Here is a 21,817-nt window from a genome sequence, read left to right as displayed (position 1 = left end):
AATGGACCAACATTCCACAGGCCACAATCAACAACCTGATCAACTCTATGCGAAGGAGATGTGTTGCACTGGGTGAGGCAAATGGTGGTCACACCAGATACTGACTGGTTTTCTGACCCCCCCAATAAAGCAAAACTGCACATTTCAGAGTGGCCTTTTATTGCGGCCAGCCTAAGGCACACCTGTGCAATAATCATGCTGTCTAATCAGCATCTTGATATGCCACACCTGTGAGGTGGGATGGATTATCTCAGCAAAGAAGTGCTCACTAACAGGTTTAGACAGATTTGTGAGCAATATTTGAGGGAAATGGTCTTTTGTATATATAGAAAATGTTTTAGATCTTTGAGTTCAGCTCATGAAAAATGGGAGCAGAACAAATAATAATAAATATAATATACAGTACTATGTACAGTATGTAAAGTGCTGATTGTTCTTTCATAGGGGACAGTAATAATAAAATAATATACAGTCAGGTCCATAATTATTTGGACAATGATACAGTTGTCATCATTTTGGCTCTGTACACCACCACAATGGGTTTTAAATGAAACAATGAATACCTGCTTAAAGTGCAGACTCTCAGCTTTCATTTAAGGCTTTTTTCAAAAATGTAGTATGAACCGTGTAGGAATGACAACCATTTCTTCACACAGTCCCCCGACTTCAAGGGCTCATAAGTATTTGGACAAATTAACATAATCATCAATTAAACAGTCAGTTTTAATACTTGGTTGCAAATCCTTTACAGTCAATGACTGCCTGAAGTGTTGGACACATAGACATCACCAGATGCTGGGCTTCTTCCGTGGTGAAGCTCTGTCAGCCCTTTACTGCAGCCGTCTGCACTTCCTGCTTGTGTTTTGGGTGTTTTGCCCTCAGTTTTGGCTTCAGCAAGAGAAACGCATGCTCATTTGGATTCAGGTCAGATGATATGACTTGACCATTACAGAACATTCCTTTTCTTTGTCTTAAAAATGTCTTTGGTCGCTTTTGCAGTATGCTTCAGGTGAATGTCCATCTGCACTGTGAAGCATCGTCCAATGAGTGTTGAAGCATTTGGTTGAATCTGAGCAGATAATGTAGCCCCAAACACTTCAGCTTTCATCCTGCTGCTCTTGTCAGCAGTCACATCATCAATAAATACAAGAGAACCAGTTCCACTGGCAGCCATACATGGCCATGACATAACAGTACCTCCACCATGCTTCACTGATGAGGTGGTGTGCTTTGGATCATGAGCAGTTCCTTCCCTTCTTCCTTCTCTTCTCTTCCCATCATTCTGGTAGTTGATCTTTGTTTTATCTGTCCATAGTATGCTGTTCCACAACTGTACAGGCTTTTTAGATGGTTTTTGACAAACTCTAATCTGGCCTTCCATTTTCAAGGCTAACCAATGGTTTACATCTTGTGATAAACCCTCTGTATTTATTCTAGTGAAGTCTTCTCTTGCTGACAAGAGCAGCAGGATGAAAGCTGAAGTGTTTGGGGCACCATTATCTGCTCAGATTCAACCAAATGCTTCAAAGCTCATTAGACGATGCTTCACAGTGCAGTTGGACATTGACCTGAAGCATATTGCAAAAGCAACCAAAGACATTTTTAAGACAAAGAAAAGGAATGTTCTGTGATGGTCAAGTCATATCATCTGATCTGAATCCAATTGAGCATGCGTTTCTCTTGCTGAAGCCAAAACTGAGGGCAAAACACCCAAAACACAAGCGGGAAGTGCAGACGGCTGCAGTAAAGGGCTGGCAGAGCATCACCAGGGAAGAAACCCAGCATCTGGTGATGTCTATGTGTCCAACACTTCAGGCAGTCATTGACTGTAAAGGATTTGCAACCAAGTATTAAAACTGACTGTTTAATTGATGATTATGTTAATTTGTCCAAATACTTATGAGCCCTTAAAGTTGGGGGACTGTGTGAAGAAATGGTTGTCATTCCTACACGGTTCATACTACATTTTTGAAAAAAGCCTTAAATGAAAGCTGAGAGTCTGCACTTTAAGCAGGTATTCATTGTTTCATTAAAAACCCATTGTGGTGGTGTACAGAGCCAAAATGACGACAACTGTATCATTGTCCAAATAATTATGGACCTGAGTGTATATGTTAATGATATATTTTAATGTTAAAGCAGTAATCAGTTCTGATATATGTCCAAGAGGCTAAAAATATTCCACTCTAGGAAGAAAAGACAACATATATATCTATATTTTAACTAGAAACACATTAATGGCGACATCATATAGTAAGGAAAAAAAGATTTATTTACAGTAGGCTATGTACAAGAAGAATATGGTAAATTAAAGATCAAATATTTATAGTGTAAAACCAATCAAATTGTGTTTGTAAGAGAAATAAATAGACATTTAAACAGAAATATAAAATATGCCATCAGTCCTGTGGGAGATTTGATAAAGAATAAGAAATCTAGATTTTAACACAAAACAAATAACTCCAAAAACTTCTTTTTTCTTTTTTTTGTGGGCAGGAGAAAATCAGTCAAACCATATTGTAAGCTAAACCTGCATACATACAGAAAAATGCATTTATTACCCTATTTTGAAGGTGAAATGATGGTGCAACACCACGGTTACATCATTAGGCAAAGCCAGTACATGTAAAAAATATTTATATGTAAAATATGAGTGCTGTACATCTTTTAAATGATAACGATTCTTCAATTTAGCTACAGATTTAGATTCAGCCAATCTCATTTTGCTTATATGAAACCAAGTATAAGATAACTATGTAAAAATACAAAGTGCAGTTGGGCTGCAGCTTGAGTAGCTACAATCTCACCTCTGACAAAGAGAGATTCATACAACTGTCACATTTTATCTCAGGTCTATACGTGAAATATCACAACACAAATACAAATGAGCAGTTTTTTGCTGGGGCCAACCAGCCTGAATAATGGCAACAAGTTTGCCTATCTTTATTCCACTCAAATCATTCATTCAGGCAATGAAGCAGTTGCTGCTTCTAACGGGTTGGCCAATCCATCTCAAACCTCTCTTTCACGCTCCAAAGCAGGGTTTGAAGCAGTGGTTCAATGGAATTGCTTTGTATCAAAGCTTCAGTGTCACACTGCCATCACTACTTTGATCTGCTTCATTAACGAACCAGTCAGGTGATGCATTCAGGCAATGAAGCAGTTGCTGCTTTGAACAGGCTGGCCAATCCATCTCAAACTGCACATGGCCATTGAGCATTGGCATAGGCAGAAAGTATAAATCGTGGCAGATGTTATGTTGCCCCGACGGGGTATGAACTAGTATTATTTTAATTTCGAATTTCTGTAATTTTCAGCAATGCTTTGTGCTTTATTTCTGCAGGAAATGCATTTTCTAGTTATGGCTTAGTTTTAAAAACTTTCTATTCCGCTTCTGATTTGGCTGGGAGATTCTCCTATTTTGGGTGCGCAAGACGTGGTGAATTCTGATCCTGTTGAACAGTTTAACCATGTAAACAAGCAAATGTCTGCATGCTTCCTTACCACACACTACCTCACTACACTCACTGACAACCTCCATGCTACTGTTAAATAGCTTCTGTCCCAAACATAGTGTGTGGATCACTGAGTTTACATTTTTCCGAAAGTTAGACTCAAGGGCAGTGATCAAATCAACCAGTGCTGTGCTGGGCACTTTCAGGCCTTTCTCACCTAAGACGAGGTCAGTATATTGCTTGTCCTTGAGAAATGTGTATCTGCTATCAGTAGGCACGTATGTAGTGAGAAGTGAGCAGTTGTTACAGGGACCTTCAGGACCAGAGAATTTACCCACAACCTTATTCACAATGTAGCCTGCAATATACACAAGCACATTTCCATCAAGGTCAAATGCAGAGGAGGACGAAACTGGAGTCATCTTGCTCAGCATGTCCAGAACACCTTCAGGCGGGTCGAAGTCAGATTTCAGGACAGTATCACCACTCTAGAGACAAGAAAACAAACAAACAAACAAACAAACTAAATGAGCCTGAATTTCTAGTTTGTGAAAATCCTGATTATTGGTGACCATCAACCTGTCGTGAGTTCTGGACCTTATGTTCTTGTAGACTGGTTCTGGTTGAGCTTTGTCTCTGTATTCTGAGATCCACAGCATTACAAGGGGTAGACAGCTGGTGCAGGCCGATCTCACTCCCTGACTTGTCTTTCTCACCCATCAAGAGAGTTTCTCTCACCCTGACCTCAGTGCAGTCCATCAGTCCTTCTTAATGGATAATAAAACAATTAAATGTTAGTAGTTCAAATTTCACAGGAATATGTAAAATGTTATGAAAATCATACTCAAGTATTACTTACCAAAATCTCCAGAGTCACTGACTGATTGGTTGGAAGGACTCTGATTGGATTCCACTGGATGGATCCCAATCTCTGTTGCCCCAGAATCAGGAGCTCCTTGAGAGTAGCTGTGCTCCTTTGCAATCCTCTCTGCGTCACTGATGCCCGGGGGACAGTTCTGGGAGGCATATGTACTGATCTGCAGCAAGAACGTGTTGAGATCTTCTTCACAATTGGTCTTTTCACAGTTGTTGAACATCAATCCTGTGGCCACAGCCTGATGTTCACATTCAAACTGGACAGAGTCAGGGTTGTCACGATTACCACCGCGGGCTGAAAACAAACACACATCACACCAAAACTGGATCAATTGAAAGTTAGTAGTACTTTAGGATCATTTTTAAAATATATTTTTGATATTGCGCATTGAGCAAGAAAGATAATCTTTTAAAGTGTTCCAGGCAATGCTATACCAAATACAGAATTTAAATTTTACGTACCTCTAATACTTGAGTAGGCATTTTCCAGGCAGTCTTGATTTAATCCATTTGTCAACAGGAAGGACACCTGATGCCGCTCACGAAGATCACACCACAGCATTTTGAGGCACAGGATGTTATGCTGCCACCCCTCAACACATGGGACCTGCTTGGTTGTAGAAGCATCTAGAAGCCTCAGACGTGGAAGCCACTCCATGCAGCTGTCCAGGAATGGAAAATGAGCAGACACTTCAGACAGTCCAGACTTCAGCTTGTGAGAGTCTTTCAACTGCTTGGAGTTGAAGCAGTCAAACAGGCCGTTAAAGCTTTCACAGAACTTGGCGGCCGCTATGTAGTTTTGTTGAAGTTTGCCAGTAAGACGCTTGACTTCTGACAGTGTCTTGATTCCAACTGCAACTGAGTGACTCAGGACCTGTGTAGCAAACCTCACATGCATGGAGGCAAATGGAGGGAGATACACATGTTTTTTTGTTAGACGGCAACAAAGACGAATTTCTTGTTTGCTGTCATAAGCATACAGATCTTCCAAGATGGCCCAGGTGATCTCATTCCCATCCAATTGAAAGCCGTGGTTCCTCCAATTGTTCCTGATGTTCTTTATGAGGTGCGGTGGATCCCACATGCAGAAAATTCTGATGCCATCAACATCGAAATACGGCTGGTCCTTAGTCACCCCAAGGCGCGTGAGCATGGCACGATTTCCAGCACCCTGGTCACAGATGAAAACAAGACACTCCATCCCTGCACTTCTCAGCTCACGGATTCCTTCAAACAGTAGTGATTGGAGACGATCATGAGGAATGGGCCCACTACTGAAGCAGTATCCGAAGAGCTGTTTCCACTCTTTGAAAAGGCCCTTCACCATGAAGGCTGAGGCATAGTTGGCCACATATGGACTCCGCTGTCCTTTCCCCAAGTCCTCAAACCCCTCGACCTTGTCAGCAGACTCATTGTAGTGGACGGCTTCCTTGATGGACATCTTATCTGTGATGATTGCACACACCTTGTCCATTGGCTTGGTGTTCTCCATGGCCTTCTGCATTGTTGTCAGGACACTGCGGTTGAAGCCTGGCTTGAAATCAACCGATTTCATTACCTTCTTCAGAGTGCGAACAGATGGCATCGAAAACACCTTGCAGAGAAGCCGATAACATTTTGGGCTTGTGTGGAGGAGAGAAAGGAAAAAAGCTTTGTCTTTGGTGGACCAACGGAAACCTGGAGCCTTACGCTCGCACATGCGGATCTGTGTGTAAACAAAGGCAAAAGATTTGGCCGGCAACACACGCTGCAGCTCCTTCATGAGCAACCCCTTTGCCACAGCCTTGCTACTCTTTTTTTGTTTGAGATCTTTCACCTGCGATTTCAGCCTGCACACCTGCGAGTTCAATCTCCGGATTTGTGCCTTCATTGAATCTATACAGTCATGGTGTTTTGGTGTTGTATTGGTGTGTGGTGCTTGTGAAGAAGGCCCCGGAATGTCCTCTGCTGATGGCGGTGGAGGCAGAGTAGGCCCTGTTGCAGCAACATCTGGTGATGACGGGCGGGCAATAAGTTTACCTGTAAAAGACAACCATTTGTGAATACTTTGAAATGAAGTCAGTATATCAAAGTATTGATACCGTTACGGTATTCTGTATGATCACGTGAGCAAGATCAATGAAAGCAGCCTGCCTTCAATATCTTAATCATTCATGTGTGCTCATGGTATGTATTTGAATAGTATATTACCTGCCAGCCTTATTTTAATCATGTCATAACAAATAGAAATATTTTTGATACAGCAGCCTTTTACTTGAATCCTTTAAAGATGTCTGTCTCAGGTACTGGCATTTACATAATGTTAGACCAAAAAATTAAATAAAGAAGTTTGAGCAATTTCAAGAAAAAGAGAATCTTACGTTTCTTTAGTGGCAACTCCTGGCGCTTCTTTGGAGGCTTTCGCTTTTTCTCCACCGCTAGTGTAGGTGGTGGGTTTGGGACATTCACTCTTGTGGGAACAGCACTCCAAATCAGTCCAGCGTGGCTAAAGATAATAAAACAAGCGTTATCTTACTTCATCTATCTATTATAAATAAAATTATGAATGGAAGACATTTTAATTATGTTACCACATGAATAGTACATACACATCTGATGGCCTTTTGAACTGGCTAGAATGAAAATGGCCACTGCAGACTCTGTAGCTCTGGTGGAGCTGCTGGGTGCTTATCCCCTCCAGAGAGGCATTTCTCAAGTTATGCACCCACCTTGCACACCTGCAACACAATGTGAATAATTCAAATGCTTTTGTATTAACCCTATAATGCACTGTGTATTCAACTGCCAACATAATTTACTCCTAGGGACCATTCTTATCTTTTTTTTTGTTATTAGAGTTGTAGGCCATTATAACAGAAATAAAACATCAAAATGGATGGTGTCTGTGTGTTTGTGTCTGTTTGTGTGTGTGTGTGTGTGTGTGTGTTCATTTAAAGTCCAAAAATGGACTCATAAGTCAAGTCAAGCCAATCTTTATTTATATAGCACACAACAGTTGACCAAAGTGCTACACAGGTTAAAACACAATATAACTAGCAATATGAATAAGTAAAAACACAATATGACACAATAATATGCACTGAGGGTTAAGTCACTCAAGTTTATTAGCATCCCATCTTTTTAGTTTATTGCTAAAAAGATTGTTAATGTAGAGCCAACAGCAAACTCTTTTTCATCCGTTGCTTTCTCTTCTAACATTTTATATTAAACAAAAGCATTATAACAAATAAAAGCTCATCCATGTGAATAAAAATAATGTGATTACTATAACTCCCGTTTCAGTGCATTGACACGTGCAGTTTTGCAAGTGTTATCTGGCATATTAAATTGATACGTACACCTCAGGAGTTCTTACCTGTCGGGATCCTTCGGGAAACGGTGGAAGGCCAGGTGCGGGGTGTTCCACTGATAGTTCTTGCAATTGATTGCACTACACTTTTTTCTTTGACTTTTTTCATCCTTTCTCCTTGACATCTTGAATGTTGTCTGGCCGCAACAGTCCAAGCTCGACAGTCCAAAATGGCGGCAGCGCTACCTCAGCACCCCTACTTTTTCTTCTTCTTCTTCTTCTTCTTCTTCTTCTTTGTGTTTCCTGGCGGATTGCAATACCAACTTTAAAGGTGCATACCGCCACCTACTGGACCGGAGCATGTAGGACAGGATCTAGTTTTACATTACATTATATCATGGATAAATAATAAAGAAACAAAACAAAATTAAAAAAAGAAAAAGAAAAAAAAAGAAACGCCTACCGCTATATTCTATAAAACAAACCAGTGTTATATAGGTAATCTATTACCCCTCGCTGTATCTCCCACACCTTATCTCCCTTAGTTCCCTGTATCCCTGCCAAATTCCAATCCCGTCCTGCCTCTCTCACCCTTTGTTGCAACATTACCCTTTCTTCGTTATATTTACTACAGTACATAATTACATGTTCAACATTTTCAATAATATTACAATATGTGCAAAATTGTGAGTTTACTTTTCCCAATAAAAATAAAGTATTATTTAAACCAGTGTGATCAAACCTTAATCTTGATAAAACTACCTCCTCTCTTCTACTTCTTCCCTTAATACTCTGTGCTCTGACTGTGTTTTGTATTCTGTAATAAGTTCTGCCCTTACTGTCCTCATCCCACTTCTTCTGCCAAAATTCTGATATTTCCTTTTAGATTAGTGCTTTTCCTTCACCTTTTCCAAACAGAATATCAGTTACATGTCTCATACTAAGTGCTCTTTTTGCCACCCTATCTGCACATTCATTTAATCCTTTTAATCCCACATGGGCAGGTACCCAGCAAAATTCTACCTCGATCCCCACTTTCTGAACTCTCAACAGACACTCAAGAATTTCATACATTAAGTGTGATTTAGCTGCTGCTCCATAAACAAAACATCCATAATCTATTGCAGATCTCATCAATGCCTTATTTATATATCTATTAATGCCTGCTAATCTGCTCCCCAATTATATCCTGATATAGCTCTCATTAAATTAATTACTTTTTTGCATTTTGTTTCTAATTTTTCAACATGCAACTTCCACGTACACCTTCCATCGAGCCAGATCCCCAAGTACTTAAACGCAGCGCCCCTAGTGGCTGTTGTCAAAAATTCAACGGAGCTTCGCCTCTTGGTGTCCATATTCTTTGACTATAGGGTGAATAGTGAACTCTTGCCTGTAGAGGGCAGCATTGCGCTTTATGAGCGCACAGCCTGCCGGAAATTCATTAGTAGAAGAAGAAGAAAAACAATACACAGGCGGCATGGCTAATGCTAATGGTACTTCAGACACCGCAGCCATGGGCTCTACTGAAGCCACTTCTTATGGATACTTGAAGGACTTTTATGAACAAGTCGGTACAGACTACAACGGGAAGAACCTCACATTTTTATGCAAACTGTGCGCTCCGACTCTGAAGAAACATGTCCGGACATCAGCCACATCGCTAACAAATCTGAAGCGACACATCGAGTTGATGCATCCCACCAGTCTTGGGAAATATCTGCGAATGAATGATAATCACAAAAGATCGTTTACAAAGGGTAAGACAGCTGCTAAGATCTATTATTAACTGTACTCTGCAGAACTGATGTCAACACATATCTTTAGCTATAGCAGCTGTAATGGAGCCATTGGTGGAGCCTGTAGCAGCTCACTTGTCAGCATATAAATGACATTTTAGGTTTATGAACTGCTGCATAATGTAGTTCATGCAGGTGGAATGCAATTTCCATTGCATCTTCAGTATCTTTTTCCACTTTCTGCTCAATAGGCTTCATGGTTCAAGTGGTAAAACTTCATTTTAATCTGTGATCTAAACTTTGAGCTGTGTGAACTTGAGCAACAGTGTTTATTAGTCTCTATCTTGGCTTATTACAGCTGCACCCAACATGTCAGTGGCTCTGCAGAAAGCCAAACACACCATAGACCTCAAGGACCAGCAGATCCAACATCTACAGGAAACAGTGGCACTCCTCACAGAAGAGAGGACCTTCCTGAGAGGCCTGCTAGAGGATGGTGATGCTTATATTGAGTTTAACATGAGCTAAATTTCTTTTTACTTTGATGTGCATTTTCTGTGATTTGCTCTATTCTTGTCTGTGCAAGGTATTCTTACACTGCCTTGTTTTTTAACCACAATATTCTGATATCATAGTTCTGAAAGGGAGAGCTGTCAGTGTATCTCCTGCATCAGCTGGGCCACTAGTAAAGAGCGAAGATGACCCTCAAGTCGGCTACGGCATCTCCAGCACCTCATCGTCTTAATTCCACTCCCTCAGAGGAGGAAGCAAAGAAGAAGAAAAAAAAACAAGAAGTACAAGAAGAAGAGATTCAAGAAGGTGAATTTCCACAGAGCTGTTGCGAAAGTAGTTGAATTATCTGTGGGTTTTGGGGAGGTGTTGTTGACTGAAGGGCTGGCAATCAAACACTGGCACTTATCTTAAATGTATGTAAACACACAACAGTGAAATCAAACAGTATTCTGTTCCAGCCCTGTGTGTTTACGGCGTGCTGCCCTGATGGAAGGTAGGGATTCTAAGTTGTTGAAACAGTCCAAGACCCCAAAATATTCAGTTTGATATCACAGAGGGCCAGCTCATATTCACATTTGGAAAGTGAATTATGGCCATTTTTACTCAACAAATGTGATAAATTGGTTATCAAAGCAGTTGCAGATTAATGTTCTGTCAATCAACTAATTTTTTATTCAGCTTATTCTTTCAGCTTTAACTTACACACACCTTTTTTGACATGTATTTCTAAGACTTATGTGATACCTATCCCTAACCTATCCTACCTGTCCTTGGCCATGAGCACCTTCCTGACTGTGCAGGCTGACCTGGCTGCATGACATTTTGTGCTTCTTGTAAGATGATGAGAGCAGCCAACTTCCAGTCCTGGAGCAGCCATTAATAGAGATGCTACCAGGGGGGTGTGCCCATTAAATCCTCCGCTCAGACTCGCCGCTGGCTGAGGGTGGATGTCAGATTCTTGCCCATCAGGGACAACAGGAGATGGAGGTGGAGAGTAAGGTGTGTTAATCAAATCACCAACTACTGCCCTGAGAGTTTAGAGCACATCTCTGTAGTCCATCTCCCCCACAGCATGGTGGCATTCTGCACACAGGTCCATGTTGTTAGCAGACATGTTGTATGCTGTTTCCTGAAGTTGCTGGGAAGAATGACTTCTGTCTGATTGTATCTGAAGGTTACTGAGCTCCTGTCACACACATTGATAAGAAGCTGATTTTGAGGCACTTTTATAGAGAGTAAAATTAGGGATAAAGGTGCAAACTTGATTCTTGGATAGAGTCAAGGTGAGAAGGGGCAGCATTTGTGTAACTGCTGCTATAGAAAGCACCCTGATGGAAATAGAAACATCCCTTGACAATAAATTACCCCAGTCAGTGCAGCTAGGAGCTCTTGCTGAGAGTGACAACAGTACCCTGACTATTACTAATAATAATAATAATAACAACAATAATAATGGCTGAATTAGAAATATCAGGGAAAGTAATCACACCTACACAATAAGAGTCTATAACTGAGAGGAGCATAAAGTCAGGGTGTGTGGAGGCAAAGTTCCCACAGTTACAGTATGAGGTTTCTCCATCTCTGCTACTTTTCTACTTCACTGCATTTATAAGGACAATATTGTACATTTTACTACATTACATATGACAGCTATAGTTCCTTCTTACTTTGCAGATAGCAATTATGTCACGCAGCTTATTTAACATATACATTTATAAAATATGAGGCACTTTGTCAAGATTGAAGTACCCAACCATATATATAGTTGGTAATATGTTTCACCTTAAGAGCTTGTAATATTTAAGTGCAGCTTACATGGTGATTAATCAGTGTTAATAATCCAATGATATATGATAGAAAAGTTTGGAAGGAGCGGATCAGCATTTTAAGTACTTTAAATCTTTAGTAATTTTACTTACAGCACTTCTGTAGTTTTAGTTAAGTAAAATGTTGCATTTACTTACGTAATTTTTAAGTATTATTATAATTCCATTTAATTAAGGAGCAGTAAATAATGTACTAAGGCCAAGCCTTACCAACTGCAACATTAAAGTGATGCTTACACAATAATGCATCATAATTATAACCCAGTATTCTGAAATGGACCATTTGCATAACGTGTACTTTTACTATTGGTACTTACTTTGATATGTTTGTACTGTAATTAAATGCATGACCTTTAAATGTAAGAGTATTTCTACACTGTGATGTTGCTACTTTTACTCATGAAAAGATCTGAGTATCTCTTTCACCACTGTACACAGTTTATTGATCCGTCCGTTATCAATGTCTGTGTTTCGTCTGTGCCAACTGCAAACCTGCTTATTTCAGCTGTAGAGGAGGCTCACCCTGGCCATTATTGATAATATTATTACATTCATTTGCATAGTAAATTTCATTAATGCGATGCAGCTCAAAGTGGTTTACATGTCGAACATGTTTGCATTTTCACTGTAAGCATATTAATATGCTGATGTGAGCACTTAACTCTAGCACGGCCTCATGGAGATGCTAACAGGTCACTAAGTAAGCCCAGTGGTCATGGTAGTATCACACCAGGCCCTGACAACCAGCTATAGTATACCAAATATAAAGATATTAATATTGTTACATGTTTTGTATTCAATTTTGATTTATTTTGATCCTTGTTTTTATTTTTAACTCTTTTGTTGTTTAATGGTTTTGTCTGTTTTCTTCTGTCATCCACCTGCATACTAAAACCGATTGTTGTGTCTTATTGCATGAGTGCTCTTGATATACATTTACCCATTGTGTGTAAAATGTTGCGATTATTACTGTCTGCATACACACTGCTGGTAATGCATCATCAGATAATAAACTGTTGACCATAAAACAAAATTATTTTACTTTTTTTACATTCTTGATGCATCTTTATCATCTACTGCACTGTTACCTGGAATCACTGATCCTGAACCTGAATAAAAACTATTAAGAAGGTGGCCAACAGTATATTTATATGTAAATTACTACAATCCCACAATACCGATTTCCAAGGTAGTGTTTTTTATTCATGGTTGTAAAAGAGGCAGAACCATGAGAAAAGAGAGGTGAAGTCTGTAGATGTATACTGATGAGACACATTTAAATTGGAAGTAGTTCAGACAGAGAACACACACCAGCATAGCTGTGAGGTTAAAAAAAGATGACTCAGATGAAAACCATGACTACAAGGACTTTAGTAATGTTATCAGCACACTAAAGCTAAAATAAAATATAACTGAAATAAAAGAGGGGGAGTTACAGTCATTTAAAGGACAGTACACGCTCTAAGCACTCTACACATGCAGTCCTTAACGAGTTAGACATTCTCAGCTTGTATGCAACTCTGTAGATACACCATCTGTCGTGAAGCGTCTCAGATTAAGGGAAGCTTAGACTGATGACGAAGGCTTCGTTAAAACAGAATGAATAAACACAAGTTAGGAAGCAATGTGACCTGCGACCTTAAGCACAGCTCATTACACATCAGTGACGTTAAAATAAAATGCTTCTCCAGTGTACATCGTGGCTTAACCGCAACTGGAAACACACAGGTATTCAATGACAAAGTCTATTAGCGCAGAGTGGAGTTTAAAAGTGGAGGCTGAGGGTTCTGAAAAATGGTTGATCATGTGGCGTCCTAACAGTGACACTGTCATTTACATGTTCTGCAACTGTGTGTGTGTTTATGATGTGGAGTTCCCAGACAGTGGTTTATAAAAGAGGAGGTTCACAGTGCTCTCTCACAGCAAGCAATCATGGCTCAATCTACTGTGTGAAAAAGCAAAAAATATTACATACAAAATGAAATCTCACACAATATGAAGCATTTCTGTTTCTGACTTTCAGAGATGCAAAACAAAGCCAGGCTCAAATAACTAGAATAAATGAAAAACATAATCTGAGAATTTGTTCTTACACATTCCTTCATACTAAAGACTTACAGCTAATATATTATCAACCCTCAGAATGATCAACAAGCACGACGCTTGCTGATGCTTCTCAGGGTGACTCATGCTTTGTTGTGAACCACGCTCAGCATCACCAGGTTCAAACTACATCAACTGCAGGTTTGCAGCACTGCAGATGAACGTGGTTTGAGGAATATTAAACCCAACTTGCACATCATATAAAGATCTAAACCACTTTACAAAATAGCTCTAAGTTAAGGCCGTGTTAAATGCTTTTGAGTCGATTTTGAGTTTTTAAAAAAAGTCGTCAGATGTGATGCAGCTTGTGGATGATTTAATCAAATAGTATCCCAGCTACAGATCCCCCGTGCTGCTTACGTGATTACATGGGTGCAGAGCTGCAGAGGCAAAATTAGCACTATGCAATTTGTAGTTCTCGCTGTCAAAATTTCCCACCAGTTAAATGAGAGAGTACAAGCTTCTCTTTCTGCATTCAGTGTTTTTAAAAGACACTTTGACATATTTTTGATACAATCCCAATACATTCTAGTGGTTACAACAGTTTAGTAATACTTCTCTTCGAGAAAAAAAAAAAGAAAAAAAAATGAGGGCGATAACACCCCAAAACCTCACATTGAGTGTGGGCCTGTAGTAGTAGACATGCATTAAAGGCCAGATGGAGTGGACAAGACAGAATGCATCACTCACTCACAACTAAAAAGCCTCTAATAGTTAAAAACCTTTATGCAATCATTTTTACACTGTATACAAAATTGGCACACACTAACGAGGAAAAGTAAGTTAATAAGCCGGCGACAAATGATATCAAAACAACAACAAAAAAAGCATATCTGTGTGTTACTGTGGCTTGCTTGAAGGGTGCGATGATAGCAGACAAAAAAACAAAACAAAACAAAAAAAAAGCGAAAAAATGAAAAGAGGCAGAGGCCAGCCTTGAGGACCGATCCAACATTCTCCGATCTAGGACTCTGTCTTTTTTTTGTTTTTCTTTAGGAAGGAGGGAGTGCGGAACTTCTTTTTCTTTTTGGAGGGTGATTTGCTGGGAGACTCTTCTCCCTCCTGGTCGCCAGCGTCAGCGGGTTCCTCCCCCTCGGCTGCGTCTGCTGCTGCAGGGGCGGAGGCGGAGGCGGAGTCTTCGGCAGGAAGTGCTGGGGCGTCGGAGGGGTCGTCAGGTGTTAAGTCTGGAAGGGTCTGTCTCAGGGTGGCTGCGTCGCTCTCATCCTTATAGGTTTGCTCTGGCAGGGACTCTGATGGGATGAGGAGAGAGTTATTGATCCAGAAGGATGAACTGATGGAACCTGCACTGCTGAGCTGACACACCACTGAGGCTACTGCAAATCATCCACTGGATAAGCTGTTAAACCCAAAATTTTCTACTTTAAAAAAGCTCTCACTTGTCACCGCTTGAGTCCACACAACTAGACCTCTTTAATTCAAGTCATCTATGAGACTGATGTATTTGTATAAAGAAGACAAGTCTGACACTTCCAAAGAAACCATTCCCACTAAATTCAGAAACACACACATCAAAGGCCGAACCAAGATACACTGTCTCTCAGAAAAGCATCTCTCCAGGACTCGTTTGCGTCTTACCTTTAAGAATAAGCAACTAAAAATAAGACTTTGCTCTCATTAGCAGGATTTTCTCTCTCTCCCGACTCCTTTCATTTTCCTTATTCTGACAGGCCCAAGCTGGTGCACAGCATTTTTGCTTTACCTTCATTTAAACAGGGAAATCTTAATGAGTGCAGATCCCTTGCTCATGTGCACCCTGTATACAAACAAACAAAAAGCAAAGTCTACAACACAGAAAATACTGCAATCTTTTTTCAAAAGATTTTGATGCCAAAACCACACACGTGGGGTTACAAAAGTCCGGTGGGAGGATCAAGTCAAGTTAATTCAAAACCGGTACAGCTCTCAAAGAGAAATTAGGCCGTGATTAATCCAGTTGCTGGGAGTATAAAAAAGATATTCTCTCTTGACTTAATAAGGAGGTCCTGTGGGAGCATGTCTTGTTTTGATGGATCCACGTGTCAAAATCAAAATAAAGAGGTTCACTACAGTAATCTTTAGGGCTGCACAATATGAGGAAAATATGTGACAAAGCTGAATATTGCAAGAACGATTTTACTGACGATAAACAACACATATTAAAGTCTACTTGGTTCTGTCTTTCTGCTACTTTCAGTACTGTTTTCAACATTGTTTTATTAAACAAATTGAACTTTGGCACCAATAAGAAAAGACTGATAGTTACACTTAAAGTGCAATCTTCTACTGATACTCTTTAAAGCTTTAATTCTTCGCCTGAACCTGATGTGGCTTGTCCCTAACCCATCAGATTCTGGCCAGACCAGGTTGTAATTTCTCAAAATTCCCTCAGGCTTGAATTAGGTCGGGTTGAAGGCAATTTCCCAGCTTTTTTTTTTTTTTCCTTTTAATGCAGACCTTGTAGTCATAGCGCTGCAATCAACCAATTATAAAAAATGAAAATTTCTAGATTTTGAATTACATTAAAACTGGAAAAAAACACAAGATTAGGGGGTCAGTTGCTCACATTCTGTACACAAACTGTCATCTGTGCACAGTGGTAACTGTTGCATTGGACTGAAGGGCAAACTAGAAAAAGAGAGTGAGGGGCTACAAGGTGTAGTTGGCAGTATTTGCCTCTGCTTCCCCAGTAGTGGGAGAGATGTGTGTAACATGCAGCTGTGAGTGGTGATCATCATCTTCGCGCTTCAGATTGGGTACAGCTTGGACAGAAAATATGCAGCTTCATGTAGGTTGGGCCCGACCAAAGCTCTAATACTCTTTCAGATAACTCAAGTTTAAATATTTCAATAATAAAAATAAAGCACCAATCAAGCCTTTGTGTTTGTCTAAGTCTGTAAGCATCTAAAGAGGGCTGTGCTAAACACATTCTCACTCTGACCTTGTCACATATCGATGTTTGGTCATGGACCTTCCATGTCCAGATATGACATTGACCCATCCACCCACCCTAATTGGACTTTTGGTGCCTTAACTTTCCTTCTTGTCCCACCGTTTTCCACCTGATGTCGCTGAGTGCCACTAAACTATACCAGCGTCTGGCCGCGTATCATGTCGACGTTAAAGGATGGCTTTTTCCGTCAGTGTCTGACACCGCAAGTCACTGCCCAAGCTCCCGATTTCGACTTCGGCGTGAGACCATGTTGTGCTAGAATGTAAGTCTAAAATTACATTTTTATTATTATATCACTTCAATGTAATAGAAGAGTTAAGCAACCCTGCAACACCTGGGGCCTGTTTGGCTAAATGCATAATTTAGACCTTATTAGCAGATTCTAAATATGAAATAATGATATGATCTTGAGACTTAAACGTTAGTTGGAGACAGAATTTCCACCCATTCATACAATAATGTCTGGTTAACTCAAACTAACAATCTGCAAACGAGATACCACTTTTGTCCAATTCTGTTTAAAATCATGCACACATCACCAGATAGTGACCAAAAAATCCCATGTCATCATTTAAAAATACTCCCAGCAAAAGAGTCAAGAAGCAACAAGAGCTGGATCCAGAAGCTCTGATCAGTGGCCCAAATAGCATCCACACCACTGCCTCAAGCTCAGGTACAAGCTCACACAGTGCAGTCGGGTGCAAAACCACCACAGCTATTGCTCACATGCTTCAGAGACGAGCAAGAAAAACCCTCCGTCAACACCTAAGAAAACGTTACACACCAGTCTTGATTTTACATCTCTCGTGTCTGTCACAACAGAGACAGGGCCGAACACACAGACAGAAAAAATGGAGACAAAACAGCACCACACAGCCAAAGCATCAGACCTCAACCATGTTACAAGCTAAACCAACAGGGAGTCTCAGCAGAGGCGACAGCAGCAAGTTTGGTTGAAAAGCCACACCCAAATAAAACACTGATGTACCTGGTAAAGGACTCGTCTGTAAGACAAAAAACATTCAACACATTTTCAAAACACTATCTGATTTTTTTCCATGAAACACAAAAAAGTGTCATATAACATTGATAAAATGTGCATATGTGCAAGAGAGGTTGGTTAATCTGACAGTGAATCGTTGGCAGGAAGAAAAGAGAGGTTATAAAACAAAAAAGGTTTGGTGAGCTGCGAGGTGTACTTCAGGAACATCCTCCACTTTTCATTAGGCCAGGTCACTATCATTTGGTCAAATGGGACATTAAAGGGTAGCTTCAGTATTTTTTTTAGCCTCGCTGCTATTTTGCTATGTTTTTGTATCAACGTGACTGATCGAAACTGGTCCAGTATAGAGTGACAGTGCTGGAGCTGGCAGTCACTACAGGCTGCAATCTATCCACTTGGGGCAATCGCGCATCGTCAGTTTACATCCACTAAAAGTGCTTGTTTTTACCACTGACAGGCTCAGATTGTTATTATTAGTGTCTGACATTATGAAAAGGACACCACAAAGATAGACCTTTTTGTTAAAGAGAAACATGCTTTCCCTTAACCTGAAAAAAGCCATGTAAACACTATCCACCAGACTCCATCTAAATAAACAGTAATTTTAGCGTGTATAGAGCCAGCATGTTTTCACATCTTACTGGGTGAATTAAGGGTTTATTTCAACCACACTAGAGTTGATGATTGTTGGAAAAGTGGAAAGACGAACCAAGAAGGTGTTGTGAGTTTTATTTTGTTTCTGTTGACTTTGAATAAAGTGTGTTGTACGATTGTAAAATTACTATTTATTTAAATGGAGTCTGGTGGGTTTGGTAATAACTATTTTGAGTCTGTTTCTGGTTTAACAAAAAGGAGCTTTATCTTTAACAAAAAGGTCTATCTCTGTCGGGATCCTTTCCATAATATTGTCAGACAATGAGAATAATAATCTGAGCCTGTCAGTGACAAAAACAAGCCCTTTTAGTGGATGTAACTTGATGTTGTACGATTGCCCGTTTACGATACACTGCGGCCTGTTTTGCTGCTGCTGGCTGCAGTGATCTCGCTCAATACTGCACCAGTTTAAGAAAGTGTTTATCTAATTTGTCACTTTGACACAAACACATGGGAAAATAGGATCCACGCTAAAAAAAAAAAAAAAATTTAGTTACCCTTTAATACCTGATACTACAGATCTTAACCTGAAAAAGACTGCTAAGAAAATGCATCAATTTCTTACACTAGAAACAGTGAATCGCGACAAAGGGAGGAGCTCTGAAATAACCCCCATCAACCCCCGAGAAAGAGATTCAGAGGAGTTCAGAGAACCGAGTTAAAACCAACTGAACAGTCTCAAACCCCAGATATAAGGGGTTAGTTCAGACCACAGAACAGCTCTACTAGTGAAGCCATGCAAAGAAAAGGGGTAAATGATCAAACACAGGTATGGAAGGTGGCGGGTAATTAGGAGGGTGGTGAGGAGGTGGAACAGTACGTACTTACTATGGCAACAGGTACTCTTTTGTATTTCCATCTCCTGATTGTAATCGCAGCCACAAAGAAGAAAAAGCACAAGTAGAAACAAATGTCTATGCAGATCAAACCACAGGCACAGTGTTAAATTAAAAAGGAAATTAAAACGTGAATAAGAGAAAACAAAACAAAAAAAAAACACCAGAAGAAAATCTTAAAAAGAATGGTTGGGAACCATTCTTAGTAGACTCCAAAAAGATGGAGAATGGAAGTGAAGGGGTAAAGGACATACCATACATAGAGACATATGTTATATAACAACATTTCAGGTATTAGATTACACCTGCAATCAAAACTACTCATCTCCTTCCTCCCTCGTGCTGACTATAACTCATAAAGATGACTGATATGTTGCCAATTATTGATTAAATAAAGATTTAACTAACTTTTAGAGACAGTTCAGTTGTATCATCGTGGATGATACTGTTCACATAGGTGTAATCCAATAGTAATAAAGACCAAGAGGGGGACAAATAAATATAAAAGAACAAAAATAGGCCAAGACGTCTGCACTGGGGTCAGTCAGTAAATACTACTTCTTTTTTTTCAAATACTGTCTATCACATCTTTTCTATTCAATATTTCAGTGAGTGTTTTTTCAAACGATTTCCTGATATTATGTCTGGAGCATAGACTGTATTAAAATAATGGACGTAGCCACCGTGACGTCACCCAATGGTTTTTGGACTGCTGTTTGAAGCCTCGAATTTGGCATTTTGGCAGTCGCCAGTTTGGATTTTTGGAGCCAGAAGTGAGTGTGGAAAAGAAGGCGAGACTGTGGAGGAGCGAGGGGTAGATCTGACTTGCTGGACCTTTCCCGAACAGGACTCTCCCCACTCCCACTCCGTCACGGAGTGTAACTGGCTCCAAAAATCCAAGATGGCGATGGGCAAAATGCCAACCTTTACAGCTGAATGAAGCACACTAGAGTATATATACAGCCACAAGCTTTGGGACAAACTTCTCCATCTGCAGCAGAAAGAGAAACTGCTGTCACTTTTCTTTTTTTGTACGCAGTGTCTTTCATGACGAACACAATATAGTGTTGCATGTGGTCAGTTAGTCAGCAACCATGCAGGCATGCTGTTGGGGGGTTTTATAACCTACTTCCACTCTCTGCTACTTGGTTAGGGACAAGGAACCCTCCAAGTGAACACAGAAATGGAGTGGAAGCAGGTAGGGAGAGGGTGTAGTCGATGGTTTGGGAAAGGCCCATAGGCTTTGGTGATGCCTTGCAGACAGCCTGTCACACGATTATGAGTAGCTTTGAGCCTTAATAACATTTAAATGTGTGAATTAATAAAAAGTCAACCTCCGTACAGTTGTCATGAATGAGAACATTTGCTAAAGAGACCAAATATGTATTTTGTAACAGGCTGGAAACATGTTTATTTCTGCTATAACATTGGGCATTTTAACATGGGTGTTTACGGACTCGCTCTTGGAGCCAGTCTCAAGTGGCCATTATGCAAAATGCAGTTTCTGGCACTAAAGTCCTGCATTTTTCCACCAATAGGTGCCGCAAGTATAAAAACCTGTATTTTTTTTAATCTCTCGTAGCATAAAGCTGATTAAATAATCACAACCTCTTGGCCTGTTATTACAGAAATCACAACACAGCACCTGTAGTAGTATTAATCATTAAAGACCACAACATGAACAGACCCCAAGACAGACAGGCAGGTGGACGGGCAGGAGGCTCCGCATTCCCTCTGTAGACCCTAGAAAAGCCCCCAAACCCAGCAAGAGGGCTGAAGAAACCCATGCTGAACCAGGCCGCATCAGGTATGTCGAGTATGTCGGGCCAACCTACCTTCCTCTGCTCTGACCGGGGTGCTGGGTGGCGTGGTGGTGGGTTTCTGGCTTTTGGGCTCCTCCTCCTCAGGCTCTACTAGCTGCTCAAGGTCTAAATGAAAACCAGCAGAAATAAAACTGTAAGAAGCTGTTCAGCACAAATAAATATAATCAAAATGCTCACTAAATAAATGAGCATTTAAGATATTTGTCTGTGATTTTGATTGAGCCCTCTAAGAATCTTAAGATGTCAACACCAACAACACCGCAACAGAAAGGAGGGAGGACACAAAGAACCAAATCAGGGAGGAAGCCTGAATCAGGAGAACACTGCAAAAGCTTTCAAACAAAGTCTGAGTAAAAATCAACTTTTCTGAAGAGCCAAACAAACCAAAACTACCATTAGTTTTATTGGAAATCAGTCAGAGGCACAGAAGGGAGACCAACAGAGATATATCCAGGACAGGTTAGCAGGAACAGAAGGAGGACACCAATATTGATGTCCACACATGGGACGCTCTGATTGGATGACTGAGCTCAGACACAGCTTCCTTTAAAAGGTTAGCACAACACTCCACTGCAGAAGCGCTTTTAGACTTGCGGAGAGAGCACCCTCAAAGAGAGGGGATGGCTTTAAATATCAAAATAAGCTCTCTTTAAAACTCCTCACATCCTCTCTACTCAGCTCCTCGTCCAATCAAACTGCAGAATGGTGTCTGATCTGCCAGAACTCTGATGCCTAGTTAGGACAAGACAT

At 40.3% G+C, this 21,817-nt stretch overlaps 3 protein-coding genes across 19 annotated transcripts in view; 1 reads left to right on the top strand and 2 right to left on the bottom strand.

The window, feature by feature from the left end:
* Positions 1-2,252: 2,252 nt before the first annotated feature.
* Positions 2,253-7,913, bottom strand: LOC117269502 (uncharacterized). Its single transcript, XM_033646528.2, has 7 exons — positions 7,687-7,913; positions 6,920-7,048; positions 6,692-6,816; positions 4,794-6,350; positions 4,315-4,626; positions 4,053-4,222; positions 2,253-3,943 (listed from the first exon to the last, which is right to left on the bottom strand). Exons 1-7 carry the CDS (start codon positions 7,803-7,805, stop codon positions 3,356-3,358), a joined length of 3,000 nt encoding a protein of 999 aa, XP_033502419.2. The 5' UTR covers positions 7,806-7,913; the 3' UTR covers positions 2,253-3,355.
* Positions 7,914-9,079: 1,166 nt separating this feature from the next.
* Positions 9,080-12,731, top strand: LOC144458780 (uncharacterized). Its single transcript, XM_078162291.1, has 3 exons — positions 9,080-9,380; positions 9,718-9,855; positions 9,995-12,731. The coding sequence occupies exons 1-3, from the start codon at positions 9,101-9,103 to the stop codon at positions 10,102-10,104; spliced, it is 528 nt and encodes a 175-aa protein (XP_078018417.1). The 5' UTR covers positions 9,080-9,100; the 3' UTR covers positions 10,105-12,731.
* Positions 12,732-12,879: 148 nt separating this feature from the next.
* add1 (adducin 1 (alpha)) overlaps positions 12,880-21,817 on the bottom strand; it is a 32,806-nt gene continuing 23,868 nt past the window's right edge. For 4 of the 17 annotated variants that reach the window (XM_033647222.2, XM_033647229.2, XM_033647223.2 and 1 more), the window contains 2 exons: positions 21,080-21,172; positions 12,880-15,051 (listed from right to left, as the gene is read on the bottom strand). In XM_033647222.2, the coding sequence (XP_033503113.1) occupies positions 14,765-15,051; positions 21,080-21,172 (380 nt within the window). In that variant the 3' untranslated portion in view covers positions 12,880-14,764. Of the gene's footprint in view, positions 15,052-15,521; positions 15,576-17,739; positions 17,756-19,232; positions 19,271-21,079; positions 21,173-21,817 lie in introns of all 17 variants that reach the window. The other 13 variants (XM_033647227.2, XM_078162286.1, XM_078162289.1 and 10 more) reach the window with 9 other exon arrangements.

Source organism: Epinephelus lanceolatus, chromosome 19 (assembly GCF_041903045.1).
Source record: "Epinephelus lanceolatus isolate andai-2023 chromosome 19, ASM4190304v1, whole genome shotgun sequence".
NCBI lineage: Eukaryota > Metazoa > Chordata > Actinopteri > Perciformes > Serranidae > Epinephelus > Epinephelus lanceolatus.
The sequence above is the reverse complement of the archived record's forward strand: the minus strand, read 5'-3'. Positions and strand labels throughout refer to the sequence as shown.

Coding starts and splice junctions, on each gene's coding strand:
- LOC117269502 (XM_033646528.2), bottom strand. CDS start 7,805: ATGTCAAGGAGAAAGGATGAAAAAAGTCAAAGAAAAAAGTGTAGTGCA. Junction 6,817..6,919: donor TTCAAAAGGCCATCAGATGT/GTATGTACTATT, acceptor TATTATCTTTAG/CCACGCTGGACTGATTTGGA. Junction 3,944..4,052: donor CCAGTCTACAAGAACATAAG/GTCCAGAACTCA, acceptor TCTTGTCTCTAG/AGTGGTGATACTGTCCTGAA.
- LOC144458780 (XM_078162291.1), top strand. CDS start 9,101: ATGGCTAATGCTAATGGTACTTCAGACACCGCAGCCATGGGCTCTACT. Junction 9,381..9,717: donor CAAAAGATCGTTTACAAAGG/GTAAGACAGCTG, acceptor GGCTTATTACAG/CTGCACCCAACATGTCAGTG. Junction 9,856..9,994: donor GAGAGGCCTGCTAGAGGATG/GTGATGCTTATA, acceptor CTGATATCATAG/TTCTGAAAGGGAGAGCTGTC.